We start from the raw sequence: 22,295 nt of genomic DNA, 5'->3' as shown, positions 1-22,295 counted from the left end.
ACCCCACCCCCAACCCCTCAGAAGTACCTAACGCATTTAAGAATGTGAGTCTGAGTAGCTTGAGGTGGGATTTATTCCCTTAAGTCACTTTAATTGTTCTCTCCCATAATTTTTTGTCATCTTTAAATCTTTATTCCTCATCTTGTCTTCTGATACGGTATACTGGGGTCCATAATGGAGACTCTTGTTTCTTGAGATATTTAGATTGGCTAAACATAATTAGAGTGTTTTTGAATTATGATGCTAACACTTCCTGTTTGTAGTGTACTATATTTAAAAAAAAAAAGTGAAAAAGCAAAGACTGAGCTGTATGCGCTTTTTTTTTTTTTTTTTTTTTTGGACAATAACTGACATGCAGTGTCCCTGAACCAGTTGTGTCTCTAAAAGTGACTTTAACTCACTTAAATTCATTCCTGGGTCAACCAACTGTAGGCCTGCTACTCACAACTAGAAGTTGCACAGTGGGGTTTTTTTGCTAGATGATCATTAGTGCTTTGCAGGGAAGTGGAAGGTGGGGAGTGGGGGTGTATGAGAGTAGTTGATGTAATTTCCTTGAACTAAGCCAAGTATTTTTCTATTGAGAAAATAAACTCTTAGTAGTAGGAATAAGCAACAAGTGTAATTCCTTCAATGGGAAAAATTCCATCTGTCTTTAGATATCATTATAAGGCTGAAGAGATACACTCAGGCTGTGCAGAACTAGAAGGTTTCTGGTCTCCTGTGGAGCTAAGTTCTTTTCATTAGTTGAGGTGAATTCAGAGGAGAGCAACACAATGATCAGAGGTCTGGAAAACATAACTGATGAGGAAAGGTTAAAAGATTGGAATTGTTTAGCCTAGAGAAGAGGGATGAGAGTAGATATAACTATGTAGATATATTAAAAACAAACAAACAAACAAAAAAACCCCAAACAACAACCGCCCCCCAAAAAAACTTAAGAGGGAGGGAATTGCTCTGTATGTCCAATATGGATGTTGCAAGTAATAATGGTCTTAAATTGCAGTGGGGAAGGAAGTTTAGGTTAAGGTTTATGTAAAGAAAAATCTTTCTGTTGTTAAAGATTCTGAAGCACTGGAGTAGATTGCCTTGTTTTTTCCATATTTATTGCTGAAGGCTTTTAATGGGTTCTGTATAATCAGTCCTGGACAAAATATGGGGATCTTCCTGCTTTGGAACAGTGGTGGACCTCTCAAAATCCCTTTACAGTCCTATCTTCTTTGACCTAAGGGTTGACTAAAGATGATCTCCTTGGTCATTGTTTCTTCTCCCAGTGAATTCCTGTCTTCAGTGGTAGTCTGCCTTCTCCCTCTGTGAGCTTCTATTTGCAAGTACTATTTTTGAAAAACTTGCTGCTTCACAGTCCCTGAATATCCACTTATAGACACTGATATCAACTGAATTTTGCATTTATCCATATAGGTGTTTCTCTGTCCTTGTTTTTCTGTTGCATAAAAGAAAAGCAGACAAAAGTCCCAAATTCATGAATGGTAGAACTGGGATGTCTTCCCAATCTGTGAACAGGAATTGCTCTTATTTAGTGAGGCACACTCAAACAGCTACTTAATCTTTTATGACTGTGTTTACATCTATTAAAACAAGTGCATAGACTTACAGAGGAAGATGTTTTTCAAATTATTTCAGACTGTACTGCGGTTGTCTATTGTTTTTTTGTAAGACTCGGAGATGAGCACATAGCTGACGAGCCAGTCATGCTGTTACATTCTTTAATGCTTGTTTATAAATTGATTCAACCCATTGAGTAACTGTGAATTATTGGGCAGGCGAGGCTTATGTGCCCTAAGGCCCGTGTAATTTGTATGCAGCAGAGAAATACCTGCTTTTATGTACGATGTTTCTTTGCCAGGTGCTTGCCAACATAATAGTGAAGCATGTGTTGGGTCCCTTTTTCTGAGGTATCACTGCTGCGATATGCGATGTTAGATGGGAGCAGGGATGTGAAGCTGGGCCAATGTATGACTAAAATAATTGAATCCTGCCTGAACATCTGCATGGCTGGCATTGAAGTGGGTGACACAGCCTTTGACTAGGGTTTGAAGGGGAGAACACTGGCTCTGCTCTATTGTTCATGCCTCTTTTCTACTTCGTATCACTTCATGGCTGATATGGGGCTGGCTTGCTATAAAGTAAGTTTTAAGAATTTCTTGTATTCTCACTCATACTGCTAACTCCCCCATCTTCCAGTAAGCTCAAGAAATGATTTTCATGTAGTCTATGAAAAATAAGATGCTTTGTGTGAATGTCTGAGTTGAAAGGTGTTTCATATGCAGCCCTAGCACTACTGACTCTGAAATGATGTCTTCTCATTCAGATTTGTCCTGGAGAGGCCTATCTCTTCCAGAATATCTGCATAAAATGACTTTTTTTATCTGCATGAAAAGGCTTATAATTAAAGTCATGCTGGAACACTGTCTTGTGTTCTTGGGAATTCAAGGAGTGCCTGCTTTTCTCTCTCTCTCTCTCTCTCTCTCTCTTTTTTTTTTTTTTTTTTTTTTTTTTTTACTCAGTTGAGCTTCATTAAGCTTCTACTAAGCACTGCAGAAATGTATATTTTTCCAGGCAGGCCTTCTCCTGATGTAAAGCTTAAATAGAACTGGCAAATGGGAGAAAGGAAGCAGTTATCTCTCCTTCCCAGAGGGACTTGGATGAATGTCCAGTTCTGGCTTGCTTGGGGTATCTGTGGCAGAGCCTTCAGACTCTGACTCATGATCTCCTGTGTTTTATACTGGGACAGTGTAAGAAGTTGCCTCCCTGAGCTCTGGCCTAATCTTCTGCAACAGATTTTTATTTTATTAGGCTGTGGCAGAGGCATGAGAAGACAGCTGAGAGCAGTAACCTCCTAAATCAACAAAGCATGAATCATTCAGAACTCTAAGAACTGAACCAGCATATCCTGTTGCCCAGTCCAGTGCCCTTACCAGTGCTCTGAAGAGAATCTCTGTGAGCCTGATGCCCTTTGTCTAAGTTTGCATCTCAAAAACTGAGAGCAGCCAGCATGGTGAACCTTAACTCCTCTGTTTAGCAGTCAGGTGGGACTCATAAATTACAATCAGGAACTTAAATCATTCCTGCCATCCAGCCTCTGTGGGCTTCTGTTAAACTGGATGGTGGCACTGCTGTCTTGTGCTGGAAGATTTTGAGGGCTGCTGTGACGATAACATGGTAGTGTCTGACTGAAACAAGTCAAGGGTTACAACATGGGCAGGCCTTTCTATGAAACCACAGAGCAATGTGAAAGTACTGTTATGTTGGGGCAGTTCAGAGTCATCCGACTTCTCTGGGGATCTTTAGACAAGCACAGGGAACGCATGGGTTGGTCAGAGTGAGCTCTCCAGGTTCCCAGGAAGAGAATCTTGAACTCTTCAAGCAGCACTGTTTTCATAAACTCCTTGGCACAAGCTTTTAGTAAATTCTAAGAAGGTCACATGCAAGTCATAAGATATGAGGGAGAGGTCAGTCAGAGCCAGGATTTAATATGCTTCTCTGTTTTGTATTTGTTATTCAATATTTATATTACCATCATCCACAAAGGCACTGAATAGAATTGGATCCATTCCATATAACCTAGCAGAGATGTATGTGAAGGGACTCAGATATTTTATGTCCTAAGGAATGTGTGAGAATTACTATTTTTTTAAATGCACAGATCTACAACTTCTCTTTAGTTCTGAGCTGCAAGTCGACAGCCTGACAAGAATTTTGCCTATTAATTTCCTTTGCTGAATCAACTCCTTAGCTTCCCCCATGAGTAGCTTCAAACTTCAGACTCCACCATCCAGGACTCGTTCCTAGCTACAGATCTTCCCTGAGGATAAACTTTCTTGGTTTGTTGGTGTTAAGACTGACTTTGCATTTGCTGTTTGCATCAAATGTTTCCATTCACTTAAAGGGCAGTGTCAGCTGCAACAGGAAATCAAGGCAGCTTCTCAAATCATAGGTGAAGAATGGGAGGAATGTGACATCTCTAAATTTGTTTCAAGGATATGAATAAAGGCAAAAACTGTTGTACGTTAAGAATCAAATGGCTGACTGTGTGCTTTAGAGAAACGAGCCAAGCGTCTTGAGGCTGTGATTATTTAGTTCTCCACTATTTCACTGAGGGATTTTTCACGTGCTAAACATAGTGATCAAAGCCTGAATGAAACAGCAAATGAAGCCAGAGGCACTTTCCCCACGCCCAGTCTTTTTTTTTTTTTTTTTTTTTTTGCCAGTCTCCAGTGAAGGTAACAGTGAGAACTAGAAGTCTTCAGTGTGCTTGTGAGTGTATAGTGAAATGTGCTGTAAATTCATAGTTAAGGCTGTGTTCTCTTTAACAAGAGGTTGCTGTGTCTTTATTTTAGTATTAGATCAGGTAACAAATTCAATCAGTAGCTCTCAGAACTTTCTCTAAGTAATTCTGCTGCCATATTTAATGTTGTTATTTTTTAATTCTAGGCTTGCTTAAACCCTTTATTTTCCTATGTTTGGAGTTCATGTCTGCATAGCTAAACTTCTCTCGTGTTCCGATAACATCTTGGATGCAGGCCACTTCTCAAATTTTAAACACAAAGTTGTTTCCCTTAGTTGGAGCGTCACCAAAATTCGCTGTTGTATCTGAGTTAGTTCCATTAGTTACTTCCATATTCATACATTACCAGCTCACCTCCTTGAAATAACAGCTTTCCCCAGCCTGGAGGCCTTAAGTAAAGAGGCCTTGAGCTGGATGCTGTAGCATGTTCTGCAGCTTCTCTCCTGCATGCTCCTAGCTCACTCCTCAGGGTGCACTCTGCCCCAGGGCCTGCCATCTTCTGCACTCTACTACCTCTAACCATGGCTTGAATTCCTAATATCAATAGACTTCAATTCTGAAACACCCCAAGCCTTTGAGGGAAAGGGATAAGATGGATATGGGTATAACTTCAGTCTGGTGAGGGATATTATTGAAGGCAAGGACTGTATGGTTGTGTAGGGAGGTAATACAGCTGGGAAGGGTGCCAGGAAGGGAAGCAAGACTTAATGGAAGGAAGAGAATGAAGTGAGCCTTGAGACCCAAGGCAGAGTTTATGAATGAGAGCGTTTATCCACACGAAAAGCCACCCATGTGAGTAACAATTGTTGGTGTTGTAGGCTGCTTTGAGTGATTAAAAAAAAAAAAAAAAAAGTAAATGCAGCTGTAATGTGACTTCTGTTGTTTGTGTGTGTCATCTTACAGAATATTTTGGGAGGTGACTAGGGGCCAAATGGCTGCTGCTTCAAGTTATCATAATCCCTGTAAGCCTCATTGAGCCAAACCAGCAACTGTCAAGTGAGGATGATAACTATAGCTCGTGTGTCTGTCTCTCTCTTCTGAGCATAGGGTTGAGAAAATGCACACCGCTTTATTTTTTCTCTGTGTAGTAGGGGTGGTTGTGGCTATAATACAGCACTGTCCGCCTGGGCGTCTCTCCACAGTGGCACAAGTTAAAATTTGCTTAGGCTCGGTGTATGTCTGGAAGACTGCAGCCTGCACTCTAACAGTGGGCATAAGTGGTATGTTTGGATTTGGATGTTGTCTTCTGTGCCATATACTTCCTGCTGCGTGTCCTCTGCCAAATCTGTGCTTCAAATATAATACTAGGTATTTTTAATAAATTGTGTGAGAAAGCTACCATGACATCTGCCAACTTTGGCTCTTACAGAGCCTGTCTTACTTGCCTGTCATCTTGTAGCTCTGTATCTAGTAGGAGACTGAAGTGTATTCAGATTTTATTTGGCTGGCTGTATCTGCTTTGAATAGACCTTCTCTTCTCTACCCTACTCCCTTTACATACGCTGCAAAGCATAGTATAAAACGTGTTAGCCAAGTAGCAGAAAAAGCTTAGTAGTAGAAACAAACAAGTGTACTCCTTTGTACAGACTGAATTTGCTTCCCGCTCACATGGTGATGTGAACTCTGGTCTTCAGTTCATGCAGCAGGATGAATCCAGTATTTCTAAACGTTTTAAAATAGTCAGAGGATGTGGAGTTGTCTGTGGCATGTTAATAGTCCTTACTTTCAAGCACAAAAGCAGTTTAAAAAAAAAAAAAATCCATACACAAAGAATTCTGGTTTGAGGGGTTTCATTATTATTCATCATGCAACTCTTTCACTTCATCCACTGAAGTACTGGTGCCAAAAAAACCCCCAACACTGCTTTAGCGAATCTAAGTATTGAGAAACAGGCATGAGGTTTTGCAACACAGCCTGAAACTAAAGAAATGTTTCTACACTGAGAATTGTTTTATGAAGTCTCTTCCTCTCTGTTAATATTATTTGTGATGATTTCAGTAGATATCTGAGGATATGGAATTAAATTTGCAAGTATGCCTCTGGAGTTTAGTAAAACATGTGAAAGTGGACAAATTTTGAACCTTTTCTAGGGGAAGAAGTTCCCATTCATCATGTTTGAATTGAGGATTCTCTTCCTTACTTGCTTTCATTCCACTTGATCTACACAGTAATTTGTTTCTCTTCTCCTTCCCTGTCTCCTGAAAATATCCATTGCCAAAACACACAGTAGAAGAGATTCAAAAATAGATACCTTGAAATGGGAAGGGCTCTAAGCTGGATAGCTGTATGTGAGTGAAACAATACCTGGAGGGTACTTTTTGGTTTTAATGTCCTGGTATTCCTGCTCCCGTGAGCATTCAGAACAAGCAAGTTTTTGGTGAGGGGAGAGTATACCTGAAGATTCAAATCCATTGCACTATTCTTTATGCTTTTACTTGACTTTTTTGCGTGTGTGTGTCTTCTGTCACGAGAGCTGTGGAAGCATCCTCGGGAAAGTGTCCTGAGGAGGGATCAATTAGTGTATGTCAGTGGTAGGGGCTGTATAAAAGCCCCACGCTTCCTGAGAAGAGGACTGCTGAGGTAGAGCTTCCCTCCTTCAGAGTGTAGCAAGGTGATGGCTATATACTGGAAAAGAGATGAGAAAGGGGTGTGAAACGAGGGTATGTGGAGTAGAAGGCTACAGAGTCAGGCCCTTGTGTACCTGAAAGCTTGGAGCAAGGATTTTAAAATTTGGTACAGTTCTTTCTCTGTAGCTTCTAATCCTGTCAGGAAGACAAGAGACAGTGACTTAGGAACAAGCCCCATTTCATAACTAAAGAGTAGTTGATGCCTGCACTGCTACCCCTCTCATCGCTGTGATAGCAAAACTAAAAAGAAATTAGTAAAACTGTTCTAAACTTAGTCTTTATTGAAGAAGCTGGGTTTGAAAATGCTTTTAGATTCAGCTTGGAAGGAGCTGAATTGCGTTTACAGTGGAGGTCCACTGTTTCTGTCCTTGCAAGATCCTGCTCTCAGCAGTTTTATCCCGTCACTTGTTTGAAGTCCAGAAGAAACTGAAATAACGACAACATTGATCTTGTCTATGCCCTTCTGTTGTGACCGTATTGATGTGCAGCCTACACTGCAAGGTTGGGGAGGGGGCGCTCATTATTGCTTCTCTTCTTTGATTAACATTTCTCCTGAGCGTAGGGTTGGTTAATCTATGAGGAAAGCTTAACTCAAAACCTGGAAGTTGAATCTGAACTCACTTGGTTCTGAAAGATTCCTGAGTTTTCAGCTGGGCTAGTATTCTAGTATTTGTTTTGGAGGATCTTGTCAGACTCCTGAGGGCTGTGTAGGCAGATGCTGCTGCTTTTTATTAATTGCTATGTCAAAATAAAAGTACTCACTGAAGCCCCATCAGACTAATTCTGGCTTTGGGAGAGAGGGGACACTGAGGGAGAGATTTAGCTGTTCTTTTGGAAAAACCATTCTGGAGCCCTGGGGCTCACACTCAAGATTAGTTAGCTTGGGAAATAAATCATGGGGTTTGACTGCTGCGACCTCTTGCTCTTCAGGTCTGGGTGGGAGACAAAGCGAGTACTGTTCTAAAGAGATACATGGAGGAAAAGCACACATTTAAGTGGAAGCTGGAAGCATTTATGTGGTTACTTTTGATTCCTTCAGAAAGAAGATACTGTTTCTGCAGAGCCACACAAGATTGGGGCGGGGGGATATCAGATTTATCTTGATGAGTATCCTTACAGTTAAAACTTTGCTGCCTAATTATCCAGTGCAGAGTGAGTGCACTTGTGTTGGAAATCTGCTTGCTTATATTAAGAACGCAGTGCACCTCAGGGATGTTACCTGAGTGATGAGAGGTCGTGAATCTGCAAGGGGTACAAGATCTCTGAGGAGGAAAGCCAAGAGCAGACCAGCTTCTCTTCTGTTGACAGCGGCTGCAAATAATGTGTCCTGTGAAGAGTACCAGCCAGCAGGCACTGCTCAGGCTAATAAGCCTTGTGCCTAGAAGTAGTGACCAGATGTGGTCCCTGCATGGCTAAGAGCCTTCATAGCATTTCTTCTGTTAATTGGTCTCTTTCTGATACCATGTATTGGACTAGATGCTTCCTGTTGTCCACTCTGCTTTTCTGAATCTCTTGTTTGTTTTGCTGTGGTGTGGTCTTAGTTATCTTCTGCCCCTGACCACCACCAGTGACAATCATTAATAGGGGACTTGCCAAAGGCCCCAGTTGTTGTCTCTTCCCTGCTCTTTCCTGCTGAATTAAAGTATGCTCAGTGTAAGTCTCACTTGTATTTATATTGCCTTTAGACTTCCAGTATACTGAAGCTTCCTTCGTATTCTTGATAGAGGATTGGGTATATAATCCACAGTTCATTATGTATCATTTCATTCTAAGGTCATTAGTGAGTAAATTAATCTGTCACATTTTTCCAGCAGAACGGACAATTTTATGGCTGAACAGAGTATTAGGGCTCGGAACGATGCAAGTGTTCGGCATGTATAATGCACTAGATATTTGGGTAATGTTTATACATTTGTGTAGCCCCCTTGGGTTAAGCCTGTGCATGAAAACTTGCACCAAGTGATGTGCACAGAATGAGGCCCTCGGGGCTGCCAGCAGAAGTATGGCTGCTGGGACAGTCAGATAGTCCCCAGTCTGGTAGAAGGTGCTTGTACCAAAGAACTCGATGTATTTTGTGCCTGAAGCGGTGACTGCTGAATTCTTGATTCCAAATAAAACCTCTTGGAGCAGAATGAGTAAAGAAGACATAACTGAGAGTGCTGAATCGAAGGAGGCAGTTGGGACAAACAGTCAAACCAGCTGCCATTTCCAGCTGTTACATTTTCTCCCTTGCCTTCACAGTAGGGATGACTGAGTGGGGCTCGTGTTCGTTGCCGTAACTTACGGCTGGATGCATTTATTTCAAGGAATGGGAAACTGTTTCAGTGGTAGAAGTTTAACCTTTGGGTATGCCTTGGGCTTTGTTGTTTATCCAATATGTGTTCTTCCACGTGGCTGGTGGAGTAGTGACTTAAATAATGTTCTTACTGAATACTGAGTGATGTCTCTGGACTTCATGAAATGAATGTGGCATATTCCCTTCAAACATAGAGTGGTTAGCTGATTTCAGCGCCTCTGTGTTTTTGAGTGAGACTTGCCAGCTAGCTGTTGAGGGAATGTGGCAATTCTGGGGGAGTGTATTTTTACTATAGGCAGAAATACAAGCAAAAGTGTATGGTGGTGTAAAATATCCTGAAAGAAGCCAAGGGAATGACCTCTCCTGACAAAATGCTGAAAAATTTAAAGTTAATGCAAGGAACTATTGATAATTTTGGATATCTGATTTTCTAACATAAAAGCCTTTCATAACGATTAAAGCTACAGCACAATTCTGTCTCCTTTTTTTGTGCTTAGCCAAGACAATAAGGAGGTCTGTGTTTAAAAAGGGAAGATAAAAACCTGCTGGCTTTCAGCCTGTTGGAATTAGATTTATTTTTAAGTCTACATCTGCAGTGCTTGCTGTATTTGTCCATATGACTCAACTTGCATCCACTCATTTAGATCTACTGAAGCATGAGTGACTTGGAATGAAAAGTCTGTGTAAAATGGTAGACCTGTCAATGAATAAATAATGTTGATATGTGCTTATAGTTCTTAGGAGTAAATCCTTAACCATATAATTGGATACAGAGAAACTGAAAGGGTTGCTGTTAGGTGTCTGAGATTCCCCCCCCCCCCCCATTTAAATTGATAGGATCCAAAGAAAGCCCCTTAAGTCTCTAAAGAGCTTATCATGCTGAGATAGTATTTATATTTTTTTAAATCTGGTCTTACTGCAAAATTACTTATTCTATACAATTCCAGTAAGCAAAAATAGACAGATACATAGTGCTATCAGGTAACAAGCATCACACCAGCTCCAAGGCTTAGTTACCATCAGTTGACTGAATCTGACTTTAAATAAAAAACTTTGCAGGGGATGAGAAAAGAGGCAACGGCTGTAGGCATTTTATTTTAAATAAACTAAATCCTTAAAAAAAAAAAATTATGCCATGAATCACACTGTATTTTGCTCATCCTGTTCACGTGTATGCTTTTGTGATCTCTGTCGTAATGGTCTATTGTAAGCATGGTGTGGCAGCAGGGGCCTCTCTCCACCCTTCAAGGCACTGTATGTTAACAAATAATGTGGTCTCTGCCCTCTTTGTTTAGGGACACTTGTTTTCCAGATAAAAAGAAGTATCTGTTCTGTTTTGCACATTAAGTAATCTTGTTCTGTGGGTATTTAAAATAGTTGGGAAGAGTCAAAGTGCAACAGTGCTTGAAGGTGCACATTCGTGGGTGGGAAAGACCATCACAGTCTAGAGTGATGTTCTGGGTGTGAAGTATAAACATGCTGGCTCATCCAGGATACCAACACTAATTTCTTTTTTTTGTGTGTGTGTGTGTTTATGTGTATGGTTTTGTTTGTTTGTTTGTTTACCCAGCCCCTTCTATGGAGAAGACTTTTACTGTGAAATTCCTCGGACCTTTCGCCATCTGTCATTTTATATTTTTGACAGAGATGTTTTTCGAAGGGATTCCATCATAGGTATGTGGTCATAAAATTATTATTTTCTTTACAGCTTACTTCTTCTTGGATTTTAACTGTTAGATCATATGTAGTCTTATGAGTTGGGGTCTTGATAGGACTGACAATGACAGAGGTAAGTACTGCTCAGTATTGTCCTTTTTTGTCAAGTGACAAAAATGTCTTCAGTATTACATATTATAAAAAAGGCTGGGAGACAAATGCTATCTGGTATGATAGTAAATGCAGATTGTGGTTTAACTGAAGTAGGCAATAAAGCATTGTTTAAACGTTGGCAATGTCATTTGTTACTGCATTTTTTTTTCTCTAAATGCAAGGCCTTTAGTCTTGCAGTTTTCCAGGGCTCATTACACTTACCTGCATGCAGTATTGTTAAACTATGACTACCTTAATGACATGCAGAGTAATAGCTACTGATCATAGGTACCCACAGTACAATGGTGACAGAATTTTATACAGAGTATCAGAGCAAGCTATTGCCTACAGAATAGCTCTGTAAGACTTCCAGTGTCTGTTTGACATGGGCAAGATCTCTGCTTTTCCAGATATTATTTGCTATGCATTTCACCTGCAGCAAATTGCATGACTCCATTTATCTCTTCAGGGATAAAAATCTTGTAAAAGCCTAGTTGTTATTGAGGGGAACAGTTTCCACTTTAAGTCATTTCAACTGTTTGAATTTTTTTCAGTTGTTCATCTCTTACTTTTGAAATAAGTTGTGTATGACTACCATTTTTCTAATTCCAGTATAACATGACTATAGGTATCAATGAGGTGTGTATGTTTTGGCCAAGCCTGTGAGTGAGGAAGTTGTCTGATGTTGAGCAACAGTTTGTATAATGCTGTAAAATGCATTATGTTAAAGTGCATGGGGTGGTGGTGCAGATCTCTTCGTATGTATCTTTACATTACACTAGTTTATCATGCAGTCACTAGCTTTTTCTTTAACTATTGTTTTATGTTTTACATATGAGCTAGGAAACTGGGTTGTCGTTCTCTTTATGTCCCTAACTGAGCCATGTGTGTACAGCATCTAGCAATCTAACATTCTGGGGAGGAGGGGATCAGTTTCTGATTTTTTGAGTGAGCTTTTGGAAAGCTTTTTGGTCTCTCTAATCTCTAGTTTTCCCTTGTAATGTGAAAGTAATACCTTCTTTCTTTCAACTGATGAGTTTTTCATTGTTGAAATTGCCTCATCTGATCTGTGTGTCACCGGTTTTGTGCAGCTGCAGTGACCCATGAACAGGCCATGGACTGGGATTTTTCTTGCTCAGGGCTTTACTCTCTCTTGGAACAAGGGTCTCTGAACACTTAACACAAGCCAGACCCATGAAATTGCACATAGAGAAGTGCAAATTGTTTCCTTTTCTCCATGTTTCCTAAGTTCCTGTTTTAATAATCAAGCTCTGACGTTGGAGAGGAATTCTTCAGGAGCTGCTAGAGTAATCTTGTCTTAAAGGTACTTGGAGCAGTTTGTGAAACGAAGGACTTGCAGAAGATATAAAGAGACTTTTGTTGGGATGCTCAAATGATTGATCAGGTTTCTATTTTTCACTACCTTTTCAGGAAAAGGCAACGTTGACTTTTGTATGTGTTGCAGAATCCATAGGTAGGCAGACTGGTGTGTTACTATACTGATGTAGCACTAAAAGTCAAAATTCCAGTGTTACCTGTCTACATTGAGATTTTACAGTGCATATTAGCTGTTGTAGTCTGAGTTTTCCCGTCTTCCTCCCTCTGTTCCCCTCCCTCCTTATCACAGGCATATTTTGAAGAGCATTTCAAAGATGTGGAAGTATGATAAATAGCAATGGAGAGAACAAAAAAAAATCCAGAATTACTGTCACTTTGATACTAACTCTGTAAGTTCTGCTTGTAATAGGAAAATGTTCTGGAAAGAGAACAGTGCTCTGGAGTAACTGCATGTGGTTATTTTCAGTAGTTCCTATTGAACAGGAGTCAGCAGCAGCAAGGCTGAACAGTGGAGTTTTTTTGAGAAAGGGAACTCTCTCATTGGAACAAAGTCTGTAATATTTAAAAGGAATAGGTGCTCTATGTGTATCTTCAGCTCAGTCTTAAGAGACCTTTTCTTGAAGAGGCTTGAGCAAGGGAGGTTTGGAAGAGGTCCCTACTGAAAAAGTTTGGTCAGAGTAGTGCTAGAATAAGCTCTTTTCCACTGAACCGCCAAATTCTGCAAATAGGGGCCCTTTGTTTGCATTACAGAGATCGCTTGTTATATTATGTCATCATGAGACACTTCTGCTGAAGAAAACATGGTTACCCGTGCTTATCCAGCAATGAACTTTCTCAGAGAAGGGAGTTGGGGGTTGTGTCTTCCATCCAGGGAGACTAATTTTAAGTTCAGATGTTACTGAGCTTGTGAATTTGCCTGTGTTTCCTGTGTGCTCTGGTATGTTTAAGACATCTGTTTGCATTGTTTGTTTGGCTGGTTTTGAGGGGGTTTTGAGACAGAGGGAGAACAGAGTGCATGTGTGTCAAAATGGTGAGAATTTGGCAAGTAGCTATTTTGTTGAAGACGGTTGGCTAGCAGAGTTCCTTTTGAATCACTAGTATTGCCAGAACTTTCTCTTTGGTGTTATAACATTGCTTTCCAGGGTGACTGGAGCTCAGAGTAGGCATGCTTTTATTTATTCAAATATGAAGTACAAGTTTGTGATGGTAAATTCTTTAACATCTGAAATGCAACTCAATGTGTGACAGATGAGAGTGCTCAAGCCACCAAAAGCAGAAGGAGTGGGGGCGAGAAAATGAAAAACAAGAACCCCCTGAAACCTCTGACAGAAACTTCCGAGGAGAACCAAACAAATTCAGAAACTGGAACACATGTGTAGCAGATACATTTTGGAACATACTGTAGTATTTTGGCATACAGGATGGGAGGATTGTGCAGATAAAGATATCTTTGAGTTTGCATGTTTGTTTATTACATTTGCATTTTCCTAATCATGATTTGCTAAGTCATCTAGGATTTTGTTAGCTAAACAGATAGACGCTCTTGAACAACTGTGTCTTGGAAGAATCTTGGATGCCGGTTGAAATGCAAATATAATGAAGAAAATGAAGAGCTCAGTGGATCTGAAATAGATTTGTCTTTTTTAGATAAAATGTAGCAAATACACAGTTACTGTGGAAGTAAACTAGTCTTAAGTTGTTTAATTGATATTGTGTGGCTTGACTGTTACTGGCTAGAGTTTATATACTGTTTTATATAGATGTTGAGATGCTTTGAGTAGGAAGTGTACTACTGAAAGTAATGGTAAATTCCATTTAAAATTAGACTTGCTTGTTTGTTTCCAAATGATCAAATAGGAGTAGTAGGCCAATTCGATGGAACATGTGTCTCTAATACATAGGATAGCTATTTCCATCTAGTTGTTACAATGAGGAAAACATTGAGGAGATGGGGTTTACTTGAAAAACTGTCAATTGGTACCCCTCCAGTAGTAATGGGAAAAAAAGATACCTCTGGCTGGATACAGTACAAGGAATATTAGGATAGTAGTGCTGCTAAATAAGGCAAATGTAAATATATGTTCTTTAATGATTATGTTTTGATACTTAGTTTTCAGCTTTTTAGAAATGTTGAATGAGGCAAGCTGTGCCAATACAGTGGGACAGAAGGCTTTTCTCACCCTTTAGTAATTGAGCTGGATTTAGTGAAGAAAACAATCTCCCTGATATGCCCTGAGCTGATATTCTCCTAGATGAGAATGTTAGTAATGAATAGTTCAGGCTGCCAGGCTGTGGCCTTGAACATATAGATCAGTTAAAAAACAGGAAATGTGCCACACCAAGTTGTTTAACACTGTGCTGAGAGAATAGGTAATATCATATGCCCTTCAGGTGACAGGTACATTTACCCTCTACTTAGATCACAAATCAGATTTGGTTTTTTTTCACCCCAGCTCTTCATTTGTTTTGGTAACAGATGCGTGTAACTGACTTGCTAACATCTGTGTTAAGCAGGAACCTGAACAGAACAAAATGCACCCCCTGTCAAGTTCTGAGGGGAAAGAGAAAATTCACTGTATCAAATCTTGGTCCCCATACTACATTGGGGAGTAAGAACTTTCCTCTGTAAGTTTGTGGTACTCCTGACTGAGGGGGAGGCTTGGTTGCCGTGCTGATGGGCATGGAATGGTACTGAATAAAGTACGTGAAATGCCTAAGCTCTTCAATGAAGGAGCAGAAAGCCAGTGGGGAGAAGACTAGTGAGTGATTCTGTTAATTACATTTACTATAACTTAACTGCTGTAAGTCACCTTCATAGAGGTTATTAGGTGTGTTCTACAACAAATTCAAAGTCTTGTGGTCATTGTATCCTGGCAGGTTTTAACTGTCTTCCTGCTTAATAGCAGATGAGCTGAAGCAAAGTAAGGCAATAAAACAAATTTGCCTTCAGAGCTAGTTGAACTTCGCTGCTCTGGACTAAAGTAGATCAAACCGAATCATAGCTCATAAACACTCTCACAGAATGAAAGCACCCTGGAATTGAAAGCTGTTTGAGGCTTGCATGTTTGAGGTGACTGTGCCTTTGTTAATGACTACTTCCAAAGCTGAGGAGGTGCGTTTCTAGAGTTGCTACCATTTATTACCAAACATCCAAGCAAACCACCTGCCGTTATTAGGTAACTGTTGCCAAATGTAGCTGAAGCATCACCTTTTGATTACTTTATTGGTTTAAAAGAAAAACTGAAAAAGAATCATCCATGCTAAACTATGCTTCTTGCTAGCTAAGTAAAGGAAAGATCTTCCAATACAGTGCGAAGCAGAGGTCAAGATTTTAATAGAAAATTGTGCTCCTCTGTTTCTTCCACCCCAACCATGGCTTAGGCAGCAGTCACAACTTGGTTTACTGTTTCCGTGATATACTGTTGGATGACATGGGAATAATAGCTACTCAGTATGGTATAAATATAGCTACTAATGAAATAAAGGAAACAGATGACTCTGTCCCACAATGACAAGTCTCGAGAAGCTGTAAACTAGAATTATCCTGAGAAGATTCTCTACAGTTGCATAGAAAGCCTAAAATAAATACTTTCTGCATAGAATAAATTGTTAAGATGCACTCACAATATCTTTTAACATAACAGATGGTCACAAAAGCAGGAAAACAAAGTTGAGCTTTCAAAAATACATATTTTTCCTTTTTCCTCCTACAAGTACACATATTATAAACAAAACTACTGAGCATAATGTGCTAGAACCTCAACTGTCCTTTTATGCAACTCTCCTCCTTACCAAATGACAGCGTTAGTACTATCTGTATTTGGAATATCACCATAGATCCATTCTCCCAGCTTACCTCTGACTGCTATAGTTTGAGCTGGGCTTTCTGTATTTTCTGCAGTACTTGGCTTGTCTCAGCACTAGCAGATGTTAAGCAGTCTCTGTCTGGTTTATGCCTCGCTTGAACTAAGCAAAGACTGGGACTGTGAAGAAGATGCAGTAGCAGTGGCTTCTGCTGGCAGTACCTGGAAGGGACTGGTGATGGAGGGGATGAAGGAGATGATTGTTCAGTGCAGGCAGCATGGTCAGGGTCTTGGTGCCTACTGTAAGGCAGAGAACAGTGACTGCAAGTCTAGATTTTAGGACTGCTCTCCCATTGCAACCAGCCACGGGCTATACCACCTTTCTCAAATATGTGGACATTTTAAGGGCCCAGAGAGCAGCTGGCAGAGAATTGATACCAGAGGTGTGGTTGGGTAGGGTGGGGGTTTTTGGGGGGGGGGTTGTTTGTTTGTTTTTTTAATAGGAAGGGAGAGTAGAAATTGCCATGTAAGCCAGGTGAGATCTTTAGGATTGTGGCCAGCAAAACTACCCTCATAGAGGATAGTCCATGCAATGCTGCAGCTTGCTTCTTTTAAGGATAGAAGGTACATCTTATCCACAGCCTACTTTTCTCTGGCTTATCATCCAAGATAAATCCCATGAAGGGGAAAAATGGGTTTCATAAGTGATATTATATTTGGACTAGTTATTCAAAAACCAAACAAAGCTGGGGTTGTGAATATAGTACACATCAGTACTCTGTTTAGGATGCACCACTGCTGTGCTGGAAGTGTTCTGCCATTATCAGCACTAATTCTTACCCATGGTAGCAGACGGTCTAGTAGTGCTTGTGCTTCATGGTGCACTGCACAGGAGCCAAGAGGGAGCCATTCTGCTGCTTCTAAGGCTCTGAAGCCTTATATTGCCCCTAATTCTCATCCTTATCATTCTAATCTCTCAAGGGAGATTGCTTGTTTCAGTCTTTTTCTGTGTTATGGGAGGGGTGAGTGAATTTATGTTGTTCTTGAACAAGGCAGGCATCTAGCCCTTTTTGTCTTGCAAAGTTTCTGTTCTTTTATTTGATGACAAATAACATTTGAAACAGATAATTATAAAATTCCACGTAGTCTGGAATAGCAGTGGTGCTTTTTGGTTGGAGATTTCAAGGTAACTGAAGTTTCATAAGGCTTTCACAGCCTAAAAAGTTGATTAAAATAGATTCGGATTTGTCCTTAGTCTTTCCAGCTATTGAAAGTGACTCTCCTTGTGCACCTTCATATCAGTTATTTTAAATGAATTCACTGATATAGTGTGTCTGTGCACTTAGTATACTAGCATGAAGCAACTTCTGAACTAGCTTCCAGGTCTTCTTACTGCCTAATATTGCAGCACATAGGAGGCAAAGTAGTCTCTGCTCAGAGCTGAGAGAAGACTGAATTAATTAGGTGTTTGGGGCCTTTTAACATGTGACTGAGACCTAACCCTTTGCTATAAATTAACTATACTGCAGTCAGTGTTAATGGAGGACGTTGTATTAAAAATATTACATTCTATTGCTTCAGCTCACTTGGCAGCAATATGCGAAGTTCTGTGGTTTCCACTGTGCAAGTATTCCAAGATAAAGATAACCTAAAGAAAAGATACAAGAGCTCCTGAAATGCTCTGGTTTTAGGGTTCTGCAAAATAACTGTTGGATCATTTTTCAGGTAGAGCTTTGTGCCCTTTTAAAATTACAAACTCCTATCCTATTTACCTATCAGTAAAGGAATATATCTTCTACTAATCTAGCATCTGACATAAATATTCACATATCTCAGCTGTGAGGTACACACACTGCAAACTGGCAAATGAGTATTAAAAGGTGAGATGTAATCCTCAAACTAGTGCCTAATCCTTTTGTCACCAACAGGTAATCCAGACAGAAGGTAGTTGCGATTGGTTGGAGAATGCCTGAGCCAAATTATCAACTCTGTTAGTCTTTGTATGGAAATGTTAGACTCTGAAATAACAAGCCCAGACACGTCCAGGGACAAGCTAATGGGCTGCGTTGACTTGCCTGGAAGAGCTTTTGAAACTCCAGTGAGGGACAGGCACTGAGGGTGTGGTGCTTCCACAAACACTTTACCAAGCGGTGAGGTCAGAAATCCCTACCCATCTCTGTTGCATATTTCTGCCTCTGTGCCCAAATTATTGACCTTCTGCCATCTTCTGTCTTCTAGCTGTGTTAATGTGACCCTTGAGTGGCGAAGCTGTAGAACAGGTCAGTTGAAATGATCTGTGTGTTAAAAATGCCAACAACACCCACATATGACCCCTGAAACTTATTTCTTCTTTCCTTCTCCTCCCCCAGAATGTTTAGTTTTATTGTTAGGTGTTTTTTAATTTGGATCGGATTCCTCAACAGTTTCAGTACAGCTTGCTGCAAGGACAGGGGTGCATGGGTGGGGAAGGTAGGAGGCTCTTTAATCATTTTGCAGCAGGGATCGTAAAGTGGAATTTGCACCCTTAGGACCATCCAGGGCCTAGGTAGTAATGTCATTCATCCATGAGCTGGCCACATGTTTGAAATAATAGGTTGCTGGTAGATTCTTTTTTCTCTAAAGAGAGATTCATAGAAGGAAGGGGTCAGGTGTGGCATGTCGCATCTGTTTTGAACACAGGGCTTAGGATTTAAATGTGCCAGTGAAGATCTGTTCAGTCTGAACTGGGGGATGTAGGGAAATTGCTGCCATATGGGTGAAAAACATGCAGGAGTGTGTGGGGTTTCCCTACGCTCCCCCAACCTGAGGTCCTGGTAAATGTCAGACTTCAGAAAGAAATTATTTCAGATGAGAAGAATGCTTTTACCTCATCGTTGCTGGTCTTATTGCTGAGAATCTAACTTTTTAAAATGTAAACTTAACTAAGTTTTGAAATTACACCTTATACTGTTCAGCATGCTCTGCTGTTTCCTGCCTCCTCCCATACAGTGTCTAAAAGCTTAAACAGATCCAGACTCTCTGCAGCCTGGTGCGGCTCTGAGGAAACCGGGAGTGGCTGGGTGCCTCAGGTGCAAGTTTTGGAGTCTCTCTCACCGCTGCCTGGCAGCCACCCAAGTCTTGAGAAAGAGCACAAGACAATGGGCTTGAGTTTGGGAGCGAGCTGAAGAACCGCAAAGAGGAAAACGTCCTGTAAATGAGTGGTGGTAAACTTTTCTGACCTCTTGTGTCAGGTTTATCTTCAAGGAGAATTGTAGGCCCTTATTGTGTAGTGTCAGGTCAAATGACAGGTGCCAACAGCTTGTGATTATTGGCCTAGCTTTAACCTAGTTCTGGTGAGGCTAGAAGTTGGTTGAGCCAGGTCAGATGGAGGTCAGCTGGTGGCAGAGCAGTGACTGTATAGAGGAGGGCAGGACCTGACGGTGCTCAGCACGTGCACTGTGGCTTATGTGGGCCTGGAGATGAGGAGGAGGAGTGTGGATTGGGTGAGCATATGGACATGGCCGGTGCAGGCGAAGAGTTATAAACAGAAATTGTGCAGGGTGCTCCTGTACACAGAGAATTGTTTAATAGGGCAGATCAAACAATCTGCCCTATCAGTAATATATCTTTGTGTATGTTTAGACTAGCCAAAGTGTAGGCTCTTTTACTCTCCCCCCCAGGTTTTTTTTTCCCAGTAGATTTTTCTCCTTTGTGGATCATTTGGTATGCAGTGAAAAACCCTGGATCCGAGCCAGCCCAGTCAATAAGTTTCACTCATTAATAAGACTTGCTTGTGTGCAGAGCAAACAGTGCTGTTCAAACAGTTTCCTAATCAAAACAGTTGTACCACCATGTTAACCCTCTTGGAGCTGGAGGCATGTACAATTGCCTCCAAACACTTTATGCTGCAATTATGTACTGACTGTGCAGTCAGACTCACCTGGGTTATCTTGCCATCCTTGATGTAAAGAGCAGTGGAACTCCCTGCTGATAGAGGGGACAGTGATAACACCATTTATGCTACGTACAGGTGCAGATGTTCGTGAAATCGTCCTTGAGTTTTCCGCAAGGACGTTCCCTGCACGGGAGGTGACTGTGAATGAGACTGCTGGCAACAGTGTTTGGGAAGTGCGTGATACACTGCAGTCGGGTGGAGGATTTCTGCAAGAGATTAAAGGGTACAGTGAGAACAGCAAGCGGTGAAAGTAAACAATTTCAAGTGAGGTCCAAAGCAATTATTGGAAGGTCATGTGTTTACATGTATTCCTCTCTCAAAATGTTTTAGAGAAACTAGGTTGTCCACAAACTGCTGTGGTTGAAGAATAAAAGTAGAAGCTTTGAAAATACACAGCCATCATTACAGAGATTCTCAGCAGCGTAACTTGGTGTCCTCTGTTCCGCACAGTTCATATGTCTTATTTACCCTTTCTGCCATACTACTTTGTAGGTTTGTGTAATTTAGTTACTGCTTTGATAAGAAGTTTCAAGTCATTTGCTCTGCATATCCAATAAAGAGCCTGGTAATGAATCTGCCTTGTTAATCTCTAGTTTAATATTTGCCAGGAGATGGATCTGGTAGTCTCTAAAGGACAAGCAGGGGGAGGAGAGTGCTGAGGGCAGAATGAGCAAGACTTGGGAGTAATGGGTCAGCAGCTCTGTGGAAGCCAGAGCAGAAACCCTGGCAGATACTATGGAGGGCAGCTGTGGAAGGATGGCAGAGTCGTTTAGAAACCAGGACTGGAAATCTGGAAACTGTCACCAGAAGCAGCCCGAGGGTGACGGAAGAATGCAGCAGCAGCTGCAGCAGGGTATGTGAAGCAGCCCAGCAAACAGGAGGGCTGGGTGGAGCCATCCAACAACAGCTAAACGAAAAGGCCAAAATTTGAGGGAACACTGGGGTGTAATAACTTACTGCTGGGACTTTTGTAAGCTTTTAGATTTCAGAAGGGGAAACACTTTGTGTTTGCTATTTTCATAGTCTTCCATTGTGTGGTGGGTTTTTTTTTTTTGGTTGGTTGGTTGTGGGTTTTTTGGGGGTGGGTTTTTTTTTGGTAAATTGTTCTGTTAACATTTGCTGGGGTAACGTATTACTGACCTCTGGCCAAACTGCGTGGGTTTGGGAAGCCTCGGAAATCTCTCTCCCGCTAAGACTGTGTCCATTGGTGTATTTTATCTAGTAGGGTTTGGTTAAAGTCTGTGTTTCTGTAGCAAAGCAGTGGTTGCAAACTGTGTGCGAGCAACTTACTCTAGCAGAGAAAGTCTGCTACCAAACCACATTGCCAAAAACCAGCTTTCTTGAGCCTCGTGAACATCTCTGACTGTCCTGGATTCTTTCGTTTTGAACACGCTGCTTTGCTCAGTGCCTGGGGAACCGCCCAGCCCAAAGCTGCTTTCTGAGGATCACATGCTCCCCAGGCATGACATGCTCTGCTTTATATGTACAAAGAAAGACACTTGGAAAAAGTTTCATTGCCCCTCAGAGAGTGCTTTACATAATGCCTGAGAGAGGCTGGGCAAGATAAAAGTTTCAGCTTTACATATATATTAGCCCTTAGCGTGCATGTACATTAGTTCACAGCAAGGAACTGGCTGCTGTTGCCATAACTACCAAAACAGCTAATTTGGTAGGGGTAAGAAGGTGTTAAAAAGGTGAGGGGGAGAAGCTCTGCTGTGGTGTTTTTTTTCTCTGTACATCAGGGGTAGTACTTGGGTGGCTCTGGGTTGCGGAATGCAAACTCTGCAAGATTTGAGTGAGGGAGTTAGGTCGACAGGGCCTCAAAATGCACATCTGGGAATGTGCTGTGACTTGACATCTCTAGTTGCGGCCCTTCTACAAAACTATATAGTGAAAAGCCTTATCCTAAAATATTGTTAGCAATAACCCCATGCATGGAACTTTCTTTTGGGTTTGTTATAGACATCTGCCTCAAATCTCTCTCCAACAATCTTCGAGCTTTTCATCCCACAAGCTTAATTGTCATGTCAAAGAAGTAATAATGATATTTTTACTATAAGCATACTTACAAGCTTATCCACAGAGCCCAGCACTTCAGTCTGTTAGCTGAGTATGACATTAGGAATTTTGAAGTCTTTCATGATACGAAGTGGAAAAAGCTGCTCATCAGAAACAATTATGT

The 22,295-nt window shown here is 41.0% G+C and overlaps 1 protein-coding gene across 2 annotated transcripts in view; it reads left to right on the top strand.

Annotated features, from left to right (window-relative positions):
* RASA3 (RAS p21 protein activator 3) overlaps positions 1-22,295 on the top strand; it is a 134,989-nt gene that overhangs the window by 40,749 nt on the left and 71,945 nt on the right. For both annotated transcript variants that reach the window (XM_050908376.1, XM_050908385.1), the window contains exon 3: positions 10,800-10,903. In XM_050908376.1, the coding sequence (XP_050764333.1) occupies positions 10,800-10,903 (104 nt within the window). The remainder of the gene's footprint in view (positions 1-10,799; positions 10,904-22,295) is intronic.

This window comes from Gymnogyps californianus, chromosome 1, assembly GCF_018139145.2.
Source record: "Gymnogyps californianus isolate 813 chromosome 1, ASM1813914v2, whole genome shotgun sequence".
NCBI lineage: Eukaryota > Metazoa > Chordata > Aves > Accipitriformes > Cathartidae > Gymnogyps > Gymnogyps californianus.
The sequence above is the reverse complement of the archived record's forward strand: the minus strand, read 5'-3'. Positions and strand labels throughout refer to the sequence as shown.